Source organism: Panthera onca (genome assembly GCF_046562875.1).
Source record: "Panthera onca isolate mPanOnc1 chromosome E1 unlocalized genomic scaffold, mPanOnc1 haplotype 2 h2.Chr16_ul_2, whole genome shotgun sequence".
NCBI lineage: Eukaryota > Metazoa > Chordata > Mammalia > Carnivora > Felidae > Panthera > Panthera onca.
Window position 1 is genome coordinate 1,258,472 of NW_027675816.1, and position 15,363 is coordinate 1,273,834.

Here is a 15,363-nt window from a genome sequence, read left to right on the forward strand (position 1 = left end):
CTGGCTACAGCGAATGAGTGGATACATACAACGAATACACGGTGCTGACGTGGAGTTGAACCTGCAAAATGACAACGCAAAGACAGAAAAGGGGCAGTTGGAGGAATGTTCTACCTGTGGCTACAATCGGAACTGCCTGAATAAACTGTCCCACCTGGGCCACTGCTGTCCCTACTTCTCAGCCTTAACTGCTTCAGCTCTGAAGTGAGAGGTTTGACATTTGAGTGGTTCCCAGAGTTTTGGATTTCACAGACCAGTAAAGCACGAAAAAAGTTAAGGCCATGTTAACATGTCCAACTTTTTATTTTAATGCCCTAGAAAGAGTATGAATCACAACAACTATCCTCTATCAGCATCTCCTCATAAAACAGTTTTCAGCATGAAAAATGAAGGTCAGGGTGCCCGGGTGGCTCAGTTGGTTGACCGTCGGTCTTCGGCTCAGGTCATGATCTTGCAGTTTGTGGGTCTGAGCGCCGGCGAGGGGCTCTGTGCCGACAGCTCAGAGCCTGGAGGCCGCTTCGGAGTCCGTGTCTCCTGCTCTCTCTCTGCCCCTCCCCCATTCGCACATGCATGCTCTCTCTCAAAAATAATATTAAAATAATTTTTTAAATGAGGGTCAGATTTATAGGATAATGGAATGGATTTCGTTTTATGAAAATATTTTTTTTAACCCTGCTTATATTACCTTTTCTTGCTTTGGCAAGGACTGGTGAAACCTTCACCACAGACCAGCAGCAGTCTGAAGGCCACTGCTTAGAAACCTCAGGAGACTTGTTTTGTAAGGCCCCTTCTGGCTCAGACATTCTAGGATTAAAATAAGGATCATTAGGACCTACTTTCCCTCTCAGTGTGTTAGTCCTCAAAATAGCTATTTGGATGCCGAGAGCGGCCCTTCTGCACAAGCACCATGAGCTCCAATATTGGTGCCCTACCTGGCCTCACTCTTTGGTTTTTTCAAATTTATCTCTCCTTCTTACCCTGCTTGCCAAACTCCCACATCATCTCACCCCAACAAGCACACACGTACACCAATTCATCAAAATCACGTAGGGAAATCAGGGAATGCTTTTTAAGGATTTCATTAATGGCTTAATGAGTTATAGTTTGATTTGTATATTTAACATTCATGAAAACATTCTTAAGCCAAAGGATTGCATCTTTAGTGGTCATTGCCCACACAACGTAGAGAAATCCAAATTTTTAAGTTCAGTAGGTAACTTACTAACTGCTAGTAGTCTAAATCTTCTCCCGGAGTGAAGAGGAAGAAGGCTGCCATAAAATTGTCCACACCCAGGGATCCTGTAAGCTCACCCTTTAGACCCTACTGTAAAAATACACTTGACTAACGGTGCCTGGGTGGCTCAGTCGGTTAAGCGTCCGACTTCAGCCCAGGTCGTGATCTCACAGTTTGTGAGTTTGAGCCCTGCTTGGGGCTCTGTGCTGACAGTCTGGAGCCTGCTTCGGATTCTGTGTGTGTGTGTGTGTCTGTGTGTGTGTGTGTGTGTGTGTGTGTGTGTGTGTCTGATTCTCCGCTGCTTGCACTCTGTCTCTCAAAAATAAATAAATATTAAAAAAAAAATTTTTTTTAAATACACTTGACTAGAAGCACTAAATTCTACGACATTGAGACAATGGAGCTGCGGGAGGGGAAGTAGAGGCAGAGACCCGCCCCAGAGCGGGAGGGGCGAAGGAGAGGTCCGGGGGACAGCCCCCGCCCCACCCCGCGGCGAGCTGGCCCCGCCCCTCGTACCAGCCCCTTTTTAAAACGCGCGGGCGCGCCTTGCGCAGGCGCCGTGCCACTCAAACCTTAGTCGCGCCTGCTCCTTGGTGGTAGGATGGCGGAATTGGTCTCTTTTACGGTTCCCACCGAGAGTGACAAAACCTTGCTGGTGTGGGAGCTGAGTTCTGGACCCACGGCCGAGGCCTTGCATGTGAGCCGGGCCAGGAGGGAGGGAGACACCCCCACCTCCCCGTGACTGGGAGTCTGAGTCTGGCCTTGAGCACCTCGCGCGCCTTGTAGTCTCCGCCGAGAGGAATCTTAGTTCTAGAGGGGAGCTTTGCAGTCTCAGCCCCGACAGATTTCTGAGAGGTAACTCTCAACAGCCGGCACATGTTGCCTTCTAATGCTTCTCGAATCCCGGGATTTCAAAGGGAAATCTTTTCAACGAAACGAGAAGTGCTTTGGGTTGCGTGTGCAGGAGGGCTTAGGGAATAGAAGGCAGTTTTGTTTGCTGGGCGTGAAATTTCATGCACTTACTTGGCGTGGGACCACCCCACAGCATTCTCTGTTCGCAGTATTCTCCCAGTTTGGCCTTCTGTATTCGGTCCGAGTCTTCCCGAACGCTGCAGTGGCCCGTCCTGGTTTCTACGCCATCATCAAGTTTTACTCAGCAAGGGATGCTCACAGAGCCCAAAAGGCATGCGACCAGAAGCAGCTTTTTCAGAATTCTCCAGTGAAGGTGGGTCCAAGTAGGAAATTCCTAACACCACTGGGACGAAGTGTTGAATTCAGCAATAATAGACCAGCGTTGGTATACCACTGTGGTTTACAGAATGCTTTTAGATGCATTGCTACACTGATCCTCTGGTTTCCCTGGGTTTTTTGGTTGTTTTGTTATGTTTGTTTTGTTTTCAGATGAAGAAACTCGAACTCAGGATAGTTAAGTGACTTACTTAAGGTTCATGACAGTAACTGGAAGGGAGAGGTCAAGCCCAAACTTACTGATGTTCAACCCTGTGTCATTTTTTGGTGCCCCTTAATTTAACAAAGCTTCACAAGAAGTCTTGTTTCTGTTTACTATTATGGGGATTAAAAAAAATTTTAATAACGTTTTTATTCAGTTTTGAGAAACAGGGCATGAGCAGGGAAGGGGAAGAGAAAGAGGGAGACACAGAATCAGAAGCAGACTTCTAGGCTTTGAGCTGTCAGCTCAGAACCCGATGTGGGGCTCGAACTCATGAATCCTGAGATCATGACCTGAGCTGAAGTCGGACGCTTAACCGACTGAGCCACCCAGGCCCCCCTCTATTATGTGGATATAAAATGACAAACTCTTTCATCAGTTGTATTATAAAGGATGCTTCATCGTCATTATCGTCGTCATCACTCTCAAGCTGCCTATTCAGAACTCCCTTCAACTCCCGGGAAAATGGTTAAAACATTCTTTAATACACCACAGAAACTTTATTCCATACCAACATGCTGTCCATTTTGCTTTCCCAGAGCCCCAGAATTATATTTCATTATGTGCCTCAATTCAATCACCATGTCCTTATCAAGGGCCATGTCAATTCCTTTGAATAAGTTGAGTGAGGCTTAGATTGCCAAACCTTTCACTTTATAATTGTATGTTTTCATCAGCTTTGTCTAACTGGCTTCTTAATCTAGCTACTTCCTACGGACTCGACTGCCTATTCTTACCCATATGCCCTTCCTTACTGATTTAATCTGGATCGAATCTAAGAATCCTTCTCAAATGTCTGAGTATACTGTCTCCACTTGTTCAACACTGTCTTCAATCCTGGCTCCACTCCCTATGATTGAAATGATCACCTGTCAGGCATTCCTGAGTTTGCAAGCTTCTAGCCTGTGAAGATGTCACCCAGCCACTCAGCTATCACAGATTATGAAATAATTACTTTGTATCAGTTGTGAGTAATGAGGTGTTTTTCTCTCATTGGACATTAAGACCATTTCACAAATGGATTTTGAGATTTCACAGCATAAAGCCCAAAGTCAATATATAGCTGACAGGAGAGAGCATTCATATTAAATTTCTTTATTTATTTAACACAGAGCCTTGGGTTACCACCACCACCACCACCACCCCCACCCCGCCGCCTACTGAAATTGTTGCCCAATTTACTTATGTGTTCCTTTATACTTTGGCAAGTACACATAGTTTCTGGTTGTTTTTGTTTGTTTGTTTACCTTTTATAAATACATATTTAAAAAGAACATATTAAAAAATTTTTTTTAATGTTTATTTAAAAAAAATTTTTTTTAATGTTTATTTAAAAAAAATTTTTTTTAACATTTATTTATTTTTGAGACAGAGAGAGACAGAGCATGAACAGGGGAGGGGCAGAGAGAGAGAGGGAGACACAGAATCTGAAACGGGCTCCAGGCCCTGAGCTGTCAGCACAGAGCCCGACGCGGGGCTCGAACTCACAGGCCGTGAGATCATGATCTGAGCCGAAGTCGGACGCTTAACCGACCAAGCCACCCAGGCGCCCCTAATGTTTATTTTTGAGAGACAGAGTCAAAGCATGAGCAGGTGAGGGGCAGAGAGAGAGGGAGACACCTAATCGGAAGCAGACTCCAGGCTGTGAGTTGTCAGCACAGAGCCTGACACGGGGCTCGAACTCACAAACTGTGAGAATCATGACCTGAGCTGCAGTCGGATGCCCAACAGACTGAGCCACCCAGACGCCCCAAGAATAACATCTTACAGTAAAATCAAGGAAAGGCCTAAGGCATCTGAGAGCTTTTTTTCAGTAGCATGAAGGAAAACGGTTGCCAGCAAGAACTGTGGCAAGGTTATCTAAGGTGACAACTGTCTCTACCACTCAGGGGCTCGAGGCCCTTCTGCAGCTTCCTGGTTGTCCAGAACAGCTCCACTCTGCCTCACCATTAGCCTGTGCTGTAGCACTCAACATTTAAAAGTTCATCTTCATTTCTCCTTCCTAGCAGGCAGCTTCAGTTGGAGAAAGTAATTTCACTTTTTCATCTACTCATTCATTCACTTAATCCATAGACCTGTGCTTGATTCTAGGAATGAGGAAAGAATAGAATATGGTTCCTTCAAGCACTTAAGGAACTGATAAACTAGTGATAGAGGACGTTGCACAAACAAATCAATAAAGAGTTAATAATACTTTGACTTTATTTGAATTATTTGAATTTTTATGAATATGCGAATATACTACACCCCACTTGAAATAGACATTTAAAAAAGAACTAGAGGATGTAAGAAATACACTGTAGCGTGTAAGTTATTTAGAGAGTTAACACTGGAGGTATTTGCATTCTCAAAGAAGCTTATTAAGGCAAATGAACCTCTTATTGTTTTATTTGCTTATAAAATTTACAGAAGTATGTATATTCCTTCTTCTAACGGGGGTTAGTAACTTGCGGGGGGTGGGTGCTGCTGATTCAGGTCCTACTCAGGTCCATGTTATCTGCTCTTGAGGTCATATTCTCAAACAGGAGCTACGGGATGAGACAGCAAAAAGTTTACTTCCCTTGCTTACCTACAGCCCTATAATTTGCTTCCAGAGGGCTTCCTTAGTTGCTTTCGTCATCACTTTCAATATCAGAGATCACGGAAAGCCGATTAATCAAGGGCCCTGGAAATGAGGCATCAAAGTCTATAGCGTAAAAATAGTACCTAGCATTTATTTAGGGTTTATTAGGAGCTGATTTCTTAAAATGTTTCCAGTTTGAGCTTCACAACCTCTCTATGAAATAGGTATTGATAAATCTCAGGTGTATCCAAAGGAAGCCTCTGTGTCAGGTTATGATATTTTCAGGTCCATTTCTTATGTCTTTAGGTTCGTCTTGGCACCAAACATAAGGCGGTTCAACATCAGGCCCTTGCCCTAAACAGCTCCCAGTGCCAAGAACTGGCAAATTATTACTTTGGTTTCAATGGATGGTCAAAAAGGATCATCAAGGTAAACTTTATAGATTTTCTCTGACTAATTAGAATCATTTCAACACTGAAATTCTGGACTTCAGAAAGGAGAAAACTGGGTTGTGGGGAGATGTGAGAGGCCTCTAACTGGAAGTACCTGAGCCTGCCACCGAGAATTCATAATAATCTCAGTAACTTGGGTGGTGTTGTCCATAATCTTCTCCAGTATTTGTATGGTGTATAATAAAAACCAATTGTCTTCATCCATTTGTAAGTCTTACTTGATTTTGAAGCTATAGGATACCTCCATTGTGGGCTGGGATTGCTGGAGTTTAGTTGCATTTTTTTTTTTTTTTTTTTTTTTTTAGAGAGAGAGAGGCAGATTGCAAGCTGGGGAGGGGCAGAAAGAGAGGGAGAGACAGAATCGGAAGCAGGCTCCAAGCTCTGAGCTGTCAGCACAGAGCTCGACGCGGGTCCCGAACCCATGAACAGTGAGATCACGACATGAGCCGAAGTCGGAAGTTTAACCAACTGAGCCACCCAGGCGCCGCCGGTTTTGTTTTTAATAACAAAACATCTTGAAGCTTACATTCAGATCCAAGGAAGGACCTTCCATTTAAAATCCTAACAGCTCGGGGTGCCTGGGTGGCTCAGTCAGTTGAGCGTCCGACTTCGGCTCAGGTCATGATCTCACGGTCTGTGAGTTCGAGCCCCACGTGGGGCTCTGTGCTGGCAGCTCAGAGCCTGGAGCCTGTTTCGGATTCTGTGTCTCCCTCTCTCTCTCTGCCCCTCCCCTGCTCATACTCTCTCTCTCTCTCTCTCTCTCTCTCTCTCTCTGTCAAAAATAAACATAAAAAAATAATAATAATAAAATCCTAACAGCTTCAGGATCTTTCTGACCTTGAAGAAAGGGCAAATGAAGATACTGTGCCACCACTTCAGAAGCAGAGCCTGAAATTCTTCTGTGCTTTAGAGGTGGTGTTGCCATCCTATGAGTGCCGGAGTCCCGGAGCTGGCATGGCCAAGGAGACTTTGGATGACCTGGAGGAAGGTCTGTTTACAGTGGGGGTGGGGGTGGAGGGGAGGCAGAATCCCTCTTTCTTTCTAAAAACTCATCTTTTCAGATACATCATCCAGCCCTCCCCTTTGCTAAGCTCCTAAAGCCCTAGGCAGAGTTTTTCTGGCCTACAGTACAGGCTTTTATCTCAGGCAATACCTGAAAGAACCTTTAACTTTAAAATTCTAAAGCTGACTTTCTGCCAAGAAGTTTAGGAGGAGGGAAGTAATGTTTTTCCCATTTTTGGTTAAGAATTCGCCTTGTGCTAAAATAGTCCTTCAAATACATATCTCTTGCAGCCTGCAGTTATCCCAGCAAAGTAATCATCTAAAGATTTAAACAAACTCTTGGGTAGATGTTGAGTCCTTTGCCTCCTATAAAAGGGCTGGAGTGTAAAGAGTCAAATACAGATGCCTAGAAAAGGTATTCCCATTGGTACTGTGTTTTTTCCCAGTGTCTACAGCACTTAGGCTTAGGGTTTTCAGGGAGGGGCAGGGCTGTTAGCAAGGCTAAGGGAGTAAGGCTCCCTTGGGTGATGCCCGGGAAGAGACCAGGCGGTCACGTGCACTACCACCGAACCCTTCTCCCCATGTGACTCCAGCCCTTGATGCACAGGAGAGTAGGGTCTGCAGTAGAGTCTGAAACTATAGTTTCAGCTTGTCCATTTGAAATCTACGAGCGATGTGAGATCTGTGCCACTTTCTTGGCTTGTGTCTCCCTTTTGGTACTTCCGAAACTTCTGGAGTAGATCAGGGCAGTAAAAATGTGCCCTGCCAGGATATACCTACAGCAGAGTCATTCAACCTTGTGTTGTGCCTGCCCTTACTTGCTAAGATAATGAACTACGAATCATGGATGTATTTTCACTTTTACACATATAACCCCCAAATCAGTTATCATTCAGATAGGCATGCTAAATCCATTTGTTTTGGTTGGATGCAGGGCCATTATCATTTCTTATGAAAAGGAGGACAACCCAGAAGCTTGCTATTCAGAAGGCTGTGTCAGATGCATTCCAGAAGCTGTTGATTGTGATTTTAGGTAAGACTTATTTGATTGTCCTTACAGTACATCAGTTTCAACGAGCAAATAAACTCATTTTGAAAAGTTAATTGGATGAAAACACTTCATATTCTTTTACTCACCAAATGCTTTCAAAGCGGTAGTGTCAAATTTGTTCTTTGTGGCATCTGTGAGAAAAATGACCACAAATATTTTTGTCCCCAGTATATAGATATACAGTGACTTACCTCTGTCCACACAGAAAGTGTTTGACCCAGTCTTCTTTCTTGATTGTTTGCTCATAACACAGAATACTATTGTGAGTATAAGCTTTGGGGGCACCTGTGTGGCTCAGTCAGTTAAGCGTCCAACTGTTGATTTCAGCTCAGGTCATGATCTCACGATGTGTGAGATTGAGCCCCGTGTCGGGCTCTGTGCTGACAGCGTGGAGCTCGCTTGGGATTCTTTCCCTACCTCTCTCTCTGCCTCTCCCTGACTCTCACATGCCATGTGCTCTCTCTCTCAAAATAAATCATAAAAAAAATAAACTTTGAAGCTTTAGACATCTGGTGTTGAATCTTAGCTCTGTCTCCTAGATTTCTTATGCAGTTTTAGGTTTTATAGTCAGATTTGAAGTATGTAATCTCTCTAAGCTGCAATTTCTCTATCTGCCAAGTAAAGGTAATAATTCAACTCACCTCATGGGGGATGAATTGTAAGAGCAAATGAGATGATGGAAAAGTTTAAAACTATCCCTGAAACATGGTAAGCAGAGAAAATATGTTCACTTGTTATCATCGTTTTCCTGTTGGAGAATTTATAAGATTATGTTTTTGGAATCAATTCAGCTTCAGTTTTTGTTTTTGGCACTGACCTATTGGGTGAATATGATTCTTTTTTTTTTTTTTTTTTTAATATATGAAATTTACTGTCAAATTGGTTTCCATACAACACCCAGTGCTCATCCCAAAAGGTGCCCTCCTCAATACCCATCACCCACCCTGCCCTCCCTCCCACCCCCCATCAACCCTCAGTTTGTTCTCAGTTTTTAACAGTCTCTTATGCTTTGGCTCTCTCCCACTCTAACCTCTTTTTTTTTTTTTTTCCTTCCCCTCCCCGATGGGTTTCTGTTAAGTCTCTCAGGATCCACATAAGAGTGAAACCGTATGGTATCTGTCTTTCTCTGTATGGCTTATTTCACTTAGCATCACACTCTCCAGTTCCATCCACGTTGCTACAAAGGGCCATATTTCATTCTTTCTCATTGCCACGTAGTATTCCATTGTGTATATAAACCACAATTTCTTTGTCCATTCATCAGTTGATGGACATTTAGGCTCTTTCCATAATTTGGCTATTGTTGAGAGTGCTGCTATCAACATTGGGGTACAAGTGCCCCTATGCATCAGTACTCCTGTATCCCTTGGGTAAATTCCTAGCAGTGCTAGTGCTGGGTCATAGGGTAGGTCTATTTTTAATTTTCTGAGGAACCTCCACACTGCTTTCCAGAGCGGCTGCACCAATTTGCATTCCCACCAACAGTGCAAGAGGGTTCCCGTTTCTCCACATCCTCTCCAGCATCTATAGTCTCCTGATTTGTTCATTTTGGCCACTCTGACTGGCGTGAGGTGATATCCGAGTGTGGTTTTGATTTGTATTTCCCTGATAAGGAGCGACGTTGAACATCTTTTCATGTGCCTGTTGGCCATCCGGATGTCTTCTTTAGAGAAGTGTCTATTCATGTTTTCTGCCCATTTCTTCACTGGGTTATTTGTTTTTCGGGTGTGGAGTTTGGTGAGCTCTTTATAGATTTTGGATACTAGCCCTTTGTCCGATATGTCATTTGCACATATCTTTTCCCATTCCGTTGGTTGCCTTTTAGTTTTGTTGGTTGTTTCCTTTGCTGTGCAGAAGCTTTTTATCTTCATAAGGCCCCAGTAGTTCACTTTTGCTTTTAATTCCCTTGCCTTTGGGGATGTGCCGAGTAAGAGATTGCTACGGCTGAGGTCAGAGAGGTCTTTTCCTGCTTTCTCCTCTAGGGTTTTGGTGGTTTCCTGTCTCACATTCAGGTCCTTTATCCATTTTGAGTTTATTTTTGTGAATGGTGTGAGAAAGTGGTCTAGTTTCAACCTTCTGCATGTTGCTGTCCAGTTCTCCCAGCACCATTTGTTAAAGAGACTGTCTTTTTTCCATTGGATGTTCTTTCCTGCTTTGTCAAAGATGAGTTGGCCATACGTTTGTGGGTCTAGTTCTGGGGTTTCTATTCTATTCCATTGGTCTATGTGTCTGTTTTTGTGCCATGAATATGATTCTTATATTAGGGTCAGCTATATTTTTGTGAACCTTGAAAGTGGTCAGGCTATTGAATAGCATCGATTGTGTTCTCTATTGAGTTCTACAATGGTGTGAATGTTACAGGCTGTGCTCCAAGGGAGTTTCATAATTAGTAACGAGTCCCCAAACAATTGCCCCCCCCCACCCCGCCCTCGCCGCTTCACAGTCTTGCAGGCTTAGAGACTGAGAAATCCTAGCTAAGTTTCAGAGGCCTTATTTGCCCATAAGAGTTGACCCTGGATTGGTCTCAGGCTTCCAGCCTGGACAGCTCTTGCAGTGAAAGTTGACTTCCCTGGTCATCAGGTAGAATCTCCATTAGCTGTCAATTCTGAGTAACAACCTTTAAGAACCAAACTAAACCTTTGGGTTGCTGACCTCTCCCTAACATGCTATGGTATCCCTTGTACACGATCAAAATGTTGTAGCTGTACTTTGCCTTAAGGGGAATTGTATTGTCTATAAGGGACATGGGCCATTTCTGCCAATAAACTGTCCAAGCGCATTCTCTCCCTCCCCCTCCCCCTCCCCCTCCCCCTCCCTCCAAAGCATTGTTCATCGTATCTGGTGGGATTTTGTTTCCGGGGAGTAGACACTTGCCTTGTTTCTAACATGAAGTATCAGCTATAGTCCATGGTCTGTATTCCAGAACTCACACTGACCTCTACCTAATGCCTTACTGTCTAGTCATCTGATTTTGAACATTGTTGTTTCCATAGTTTTAACTTCCTGTGTCATTATTCCTTAGTTCCTATCTCTTAAGATGATAGCGTTTTTGAACCACACAGTTGTTAACTTCATGTGTATTTTTTCACACATAGTTATGATTAAAAACTGAAGTGTGAGATGAGAAAACTTCTAGGGAAATGCTTTTATTTTCTGCTTTTATAAATAAAAAGAATGTCTAGTTATTGGGTGCTATCATTGTATACAGCTAGTTTTAGAACAAGGAAAATTCTGAATTGATCTTGTTAACTTTATTTTTTAAATGTTTATTTTTGAGAGAGTAAGCAGGGGAGAGGCGGAGAGAGGGGGACAGAGGATCTGAAGTGGGCTCTAGTGCTTACAGCAGAGACCCCAGTATGGGGCTTGAACTCATGAACCATGAGATCATGACCTAAGCTGAAGTCAGACGCTTAACTGACTGAGCCATCCAGGCGCCCTCTTTTTTTTTTTTTTTTCCAATCCTTATTCACTTTATTTCAGAAAGTGGTAAAATAGCTGTGGAATACAGACCCTGTGAAGAGATCACAGATGCCAGTACTGCAGACGAGCTGCAGGATTTAATTCAAGTATGTGGAGATTAAAGTTCAAGGGTGACATAGCCACTGTAGCCATAATGTAAAGCAACCAGCAGAATTTGGAAGACTTTGGCATTAGCTCTATCATCCTTTGGGAAATGTGAAACTCAAAAACTGCTTTTGACTGCAGGGGATTTCTGGGGCTTTTCCTGAAGTCCTGACCCTTGGCTCTGACCCCTTATTTGAAATTTGGAGAGCAAATTTCATCAGAGCACTCCCACAGTTGTGGACATAGGAGAGGACACAAGCCTTTTAGAGCTCCCCTCAAACAGAATCTCAAGGATTTGGGAACAGAGTAACTATGGCCTTAAATGTGATTATACTACAGCGTTTGAAACCATTATGCCATTCAAATAGGATGTATCACCCAGATGTCGGCATCTCATATATATCTTGCGTGAATAGCTTGCTGAAGAACTTTTCTGTAAATCACTCACATGGATGTCCTGAATTAGGGATTAAGTTGCCAAAATAATTTCTAAAAAAATTTTTTTTTTTACATTTATTTATTTTTGAGACAGAGAGAGACAGAGCATGAACGGGGGAGGGTCAGAGAGAGAGGGAGACACAGAATCTGAAACAGGCTCCAGGCTCTGAGCTGTCAGCACAGAGCCCGACGCGGGGCTCGAACTCACGGACCACGAGATCATGACCTGAGCCGGAGTCAGCCGCCCAACCGACTGAGCCACCCAGGCGCCCCGCCAAAATAATTTCTAAAAGAAAATAGTAATGTGCCACATACAGAATGTTAAAAAAAAAAAAAAAAAGCAAAAATGTGTTTCAGGTCATTGAGAGCTTAATTTGGGGCTAGATTCGTGAATTTTTTTTTTTTCGATTTTTTTTTTTAATGTTTATTTATTTTTGAGAGTGAGAAAGAGCGTGAGCTGGGGAGGGGCAGAGAGAGAGGGAGACGCAGAATCTGAAGCAGGCTCCAGGCTCGGAGCTGTCAGCACAGAGCCCGGCGCGGGGCTCGAACTCACAGACTGCGAGATCATGACCTGAGCCGAAATCAGGCACTCAGCCAGCTGAGCCACCCAGCCGCCCCTCGATTTCTGAAGATTTAACTCACCCCACAGTTGCAAAGTTTGTTTTGAAGGGAAGAGAGTGGAGAAAGAGAAGATGGTTACTTTCTGAAAAAGCACTGGAAGATTTTTCATGCAAAATAATAATGTTAATTGAATCTAAATCAAACCAGTCGAGGAAACTTCAGACGTTTCCAAGTTTAGGCTTTGAGAAGTCTCGCTTCCTGGGGTGCCTGGGTGGCTCCATAGGTTGAGCATCCGACTCTTGATTTTGGCTCAGGTCACGATCCCAGAGTTTGTGGGGTCAGCCCCACGTCGGGCTCTGTGCTGAGCGTGGAGCCTACTTGGGATTCTCTCTGTCTCTCCCTCTGTCCCTCTCCTCCGCTCACGCTTTCTCTCTCTCAGGAAAAAAAAAAATTAAAAAAAAAAAGTCTAGCTTCCTGAAAAAGGTGAAAAGATGAGAAAAAGATTCAGCATTGATGCTAAAGATTTCAGAAACCTGATTATAGCAACAGATCCATTCCTGCATGAGGCCAGTCTTGGAATCAGTTCCATATAAAAACTATTCCTGTGTGCTAGACATTGGGATTAAGATAAAAACCCCCTCTCTCTTGCATTTTACATGCTAGAGGTTGTGCCAGACCATAAGCAAGGACTAAAAATACATTAGAAAAGGGGCTGTGAAGGAAGTAAACTGAGTGCTAGTTGCAGTATTTCAAGAAAATTGTTTAACACGCTGACTATAACATCCTAAGTGCCTTCTCCATGTGGGCGCACAGAGTGGACCTCTGAAAAGTGGCCTTGTTACTTTTTCTAGATCAATGGCTATGTCCAGTCAAGATGAGATGGGGGAAGTTTTCCCACCCAGTGTAAATAAAGGGCTAGAATTGGTTTCCGGCCCTCTTTCCCAGAATGAATTGCTTAGCACTCCCCCCAAACTCCTCCTACAGACATTTAGGGGCCATCGCAGATTCAGTGGTAGGCCCCCATCTAACAGAGTGGTGAATTAATAATCAGCCATGGGTATTGAGAATTTAGAGGAAATGGCAACATTTTAGAATATCTGACTGTGAAGTGTGTTCTCCTCCCCATCGCCCTAACTGGTGCTTATTTTGCAGGTCAGCTACTTTTCTTGGAAGCAGTATGGCCAGGGGGAGGAAGAACGTCTCTCGGATTTAAGCTTTGAAGAGCAAGAGTTCAAATTGCTAGAGCTGGACTAGCATTTTTTAATTTCCCAGGATGCCAGGTCCTGTGGCTTCCTTGGAAGCTCTGCTCCACTCCCCCACCCTTCCACCCCTCAGAGCTGCGGGAGTGCGGGGCCACCCAGATCTGAGTCCAAGTACTACCTTGCTGTGAGCAGCCCCGGGCCGGGGAGGGGGGGGGAGGGGGGAGGGGGGGAGTGGGGGGGAGTGGTGGCCTTTGCAGGGTGGAGGGAGGCCTGGGCCCCAAGTGATTCTGGGAAAAGGGCCCGCTCTGCTGGTGCGGAGCCCATCTCCAGGGAGCTAATAAAGGTGGCGTAATTAAAGACGTCATTAAGGGTGGGACGTGGGCGGGGAGGGCGCACAGTTGCTAACTGCGCGTGCGCATCACGGGGCTGCCATAATGGTTTGGCTCCCGCTCAGGGCCCAGGGCCAGTACCCCACTCGCCTGGGTCGCTGCGCCCCGGAGCCTCCGCGTGTCATGTCCCGGCTGCGCCTGTTGGCCCCACTGCTTCTCTTTATGTGGCAACCATTGTGGCTGCTGGTCCAGGCAGCTCAGCCTCCGGAGTGGGCCCTGGACCCTGCCCAGCTGACTTCCGACCCCCTGGAGGCGGCTGAGCCCTGGTCTTCTCGCTCCTCTGATCCCCCGCCCGAATCGCCCCAGGCACTTACACGCCCAGCTGAGCCGGGGGGCTTTAATTACCCGGGGTCCTCTGCTCCAGCCCAGATGTTGGCCCCGCCTAAGGAGTTGACCGAGACTTTGGTTCCATTCCTGGACACGGTTTCATTTGGAGAACTACCCCCAGGGCCAGATGAGGATCTGAATGACCAGCTAACCCAGCATCAAAGGCTCCCAGAGGTGGTTCCAGTGCCAGGTTGGGATCAGAATCAGACCATAGCTCCGCCTCCTCAACTCAAAAGTAAGACTAAAACTGTAGGTTTATTTATTTATTTATTTTTTATTTTTTTTTATTTTTTTATTTTTTTATTTTTTCCAATGAAAATTATTTTTAAAACAATTTTATGGCTTTTCGGTAATTAACAGTATTATGAGGATAATCATGTGATTTATATGCCAAAATGCTCTAGAAAAGTATATTCACCTAGAAATCATAATTTACTCAGAAACTAGTTTTAGAAAGGAGTTGTATTTTAATAGGTAAAAGCCTGGATTCTGGAGCCAACTAAGTCCCACATCTGTCACTTCCCAGCACTGTGACCTAATGCAGGTTACTCTGGGCATCTTCCATACTCCGGGTTTCTGTGGGGAAAATTGATGAGTATCCATATCATACAGTAAATGTGGGCATTAAATAAATGAATATATGTGAAGTATTTGGAATACTTCCTGGAGCATAGAATGCAGTATGTATATGTTAGTAATTATAATTTTTATTAGATTCGTATGTAAATAATTCTGTACAATTGACCAAGCTTCATAGTTTTACTTTTCTTATCTATAAAATGAGTATTATGCTAGATTGTCTCCGTGAATCTTTTCTGAAAGCTAAACTCTTTTACCTTTAGAGAGGAAATTAGTTAATGAATCCTCTGGTCCCTTAAATTCCCCACTATTCATCAGTCCTGGCAAGAAAAGGACAATCTGGTTTGAGTTTTTGACATCTTAGCCACAAATCATAAGTACATATTTTTCATTTAAAATAAAGAATATAGGTAAGCAAAACTAAATCAGCATCATTGCTCTTCTTACTTTTTCACCAAATTTTGGCCTATAAAAATATTTTTAATGATGTTATTTAAAAATTATTTTAAACCCATAAAATAATCCAATAAGTCCAATCAGTTCATTTTTGC

General features: G+C 44.0%; 1 protein-coding gene across 5 annotated transcripts; it reads left to right on the plus strand.

Annotated features, from left to right (window-relative positions):
- Positions 1 to 404: 404 nt before the first annotated feature.
- Positions 405 to 14,380, plus strand: LOC144614255 (RAD52 motif-containing protein 1-like). 5 transcript variants are annotated; one of them, XM_078436992.2, is made up of 7 exons: positions 405 to 1,931; positions 2,280 to 2,459; positions 5,554 to 5,676; positions 6,519 to 6,687; positions 7,636 to 7,734; positions 11,233 to 11,318; positions 13,468 to 13,723. In XM_078436992.2, the coding sequence occupies exons 1-7, from the start codon at positions 1,836 to 1,838 to the stop codon at positions 13,567 to 13,569; spliced, it is 855 nt and encodes a 284-aa protein (XP_078293118.1). In that variant the 5' UTR covers positions 405 to 1,835; the 3' UTR covers positions 13,570 to 13,723. The 5 variants fall into 5 exon arrangements, 3 of the variants coding, with proteins under 3 accessions (XP_078293118.1, XP_081650883.1, XP_078293120.1); XR_013551879.2 differs by lacking the exons at positions 11,233 to 11,318; positions 13,468 to 13,723 and adding an exon at positions 14,271 to 14,380 and having other exon boundaries at positions 6,610 to 6,687; XR_013551878.2 differs by lacking the exon at positions 13,468 to 13,723 and having other exon boundaries at positions 6,610 to 6,687.
- Positions 14,381 to 15,363: the final 983 nt, after the last annotated feature.

Excerpts from the sequence above, each read along its gene's own strand:
- LOC144614255 (XM_078436992.2), top strand. The coding sequence starts at position 1,836 with ATGGCGGAATTGGTCTCTTTTACGGTTCCCACCGAGAGTGACAAAACC. Across the intron at positions 5,677-6,518 it reads GGTCAAAAAGGATCATCAAG|CTTCAGGATCTTTCTGACCT; the intron begins GTAAACTTTATA and ends AAATCCTAACAG. Across the intron at positions 7,735-11,232 it reads GCTGTTGATTGTGATTTTAG|AAAGTGGTAAAATAGCTGTG; the intron begins GTAAGACTTATT and ends ACTTTATTTCAG.